Below are 1,725 nucleotides of genomic sequence, written 5' to 3' on the forward strand. Positions count from 1 at the left end.
GCACTTATGGAGGGAGGTTTTTTGGGAAGCTGTTGCAGATGCTAAGTGTAAGCGTAAATTACGGAATAAACATAGGGACAGACTATTTGACTGTCGCTTTAAAAAATATTTTGGTCGGTCAATTGTTTTAAACCATCGGATGTGATATGGATGGCCAGCTTAGCTTCTCCAACCTCCAGCCATCCTCCTGTGGCCTAACCACCAGCCGCCGCCGCCCTGCCCTCCCCTCAATTGCCTCCCACCGCCGCCCCAGTCTTCCATCTTAAAATAGACAGTGTGGTCGCTTGTGTTCTGGATGGTTTCGTTAATGAAATCGGAGGGAACCCCCTCTTTTGATTAACAAAAAACCCTTAAGATAGATGGTGGATAGCTTTTCTGGCGATGCGGCGGCATCTTCTTACTTTCCTCCCGCGAACTTTTTCTTCCAAAAATCGACTAGCCCAAATTGTAATTTCATGCGACTTACATATAACCATCGTGATAAACATAGGGTAAAGAAAGACCGAGAAACAGAAGAATTAACTATATTTCGTTCAAAATCAAACAGGTACAGATTTGTTCCACATCCAACCACAGCCAGCTGGTCGCCAGTTTGCCGACCGATCACAAGAAGCTTGCAACGAGTGCAACTAGCAATACGGTGTAAGACAAGGCTTCCAGCCGTCCTGCCCCTGCATACAGAGAATCAAACGGAAAACGGAATCATACGTCGGAACAATCAATCCCGCACGCGTATACACAAAAGCACGTCGATCTCAGAACTGATAAGCTGCTCACCTGAGGATGACGGCGGCGGCGGCGGCAACGCGGCAGTGAAGGGATATTCAGGCGTCAGCGGCGGAAGCGGCTTGCCTGAAGAACAGAACATACAATCAAGGAAGATGACAACAGATCGGCAGTAAAAAACTAAAAATACACCTGGGTACGTACGATCACGAACCTGCGCACGAACGAGTGATGGACATGAGGATGGAGCCGTCGCCGAGGCACCTGGAGGTGACGTTGACCATGGCGCGGGCGCTGTCGAAGTCCGGCCCCATGAGCCGCGCGACGTCGCCGCGCAGGACATGCATGAGGCAGCACGGCTGCTGGGCGACCGTGGTGTTCACCTGGACGCAGCAGGGCAGCGGGATCGCGTCGGTGCGGTGCTCGATGAAGTCCAGGCACGACAGCAGCCGTTCAAGCGTCGGCACGCATGTCGTTGCCGCCTCGTCGGAGCCATCGCCGATGGCGACGGGGTTCGCTCCGGCCGTGGATGCCGGTGTGACTGCCGCGGCGGCGATGGCGATCAGGAGGACGACGCCGGCCAAGATCGGTTTGGACGCCATTGTGTGTTCGGAGGTTCTACGTGTGCAAGAAACGTAGGTCGTATGGTATCTGGTTGGCTACGTCGTATGGGTTATATAGTGACGCGGGTTTCAGATAAAGCTGCATTCAGAATTTCAGAGTAAGACTCTTTTTGTTTGAAAACAAATTTTTTACTAATCTTTCTTTATAGAAACACTGCGACCAAGTCTATGACTTAAGGCTGGGTGGCCAGGCTCAACCACAACAAATCTAGCTATCTCGGCTATGCTCTTCTTTATCGTTGTAATATCTATACACTTGGGTCAATCTAGTCATGTGTATTAGTATCTCTCCGGGCCCCTCTCTCCCTCTCACGAATTTTTTAGTAATACAAGGGCATCTCCAATATCGCTCCTTAAACCGCCCACAACCGTTTGG

The 1,725-nt window shown here is 51.0% G+C and overlaps 1 protein-coding gene across 1 annotated transcript; it reads right to left on the reverse strand.

The window, feature by feature from the left end:
• Window positions 1-445: 445 nt before the first annotated feature.
• LOC123048749 (non-specific lipid-transfer protein C6-like) lies at window positions 446-1,373 on the reverse strand. The gene is made up of 3 exons (XM_044471790.1): window positions 941-1,373; window positions 778-852; window positions 446-671 (listed from the first exon to the last, which is right to left on the reverse strand). The coding sequence occupies exons 1-3, from the start codon at window positions 1,326-1,328 to the stop codon at window positions 604-606; spliced, it is 531 nt and encodes a 176-aa protein (XP_044327725.1). The 5' UTR covers window positions 1,329-1,373; the 3' UTR covers window positions 446-603.
• Between the last annotated feature and the right edge of the window lie 352 nt (window positions 1,374-1,725).

This window comes from Triticum aestivum, chromosome 2D, assembly GCF_018294505.1.
Source record: "Triticum aestivum cultivar Chinese Spring chromosome 2D, IWGSC CS RefSeq v2.1, whole genome shotgun sequence".
Lineage (NCBI taxonomy): Eukaryota > Viridiplantae > Streptophyta > Magnoliopsida > Poales > Poaceae > Triticum > Triticum aestivum.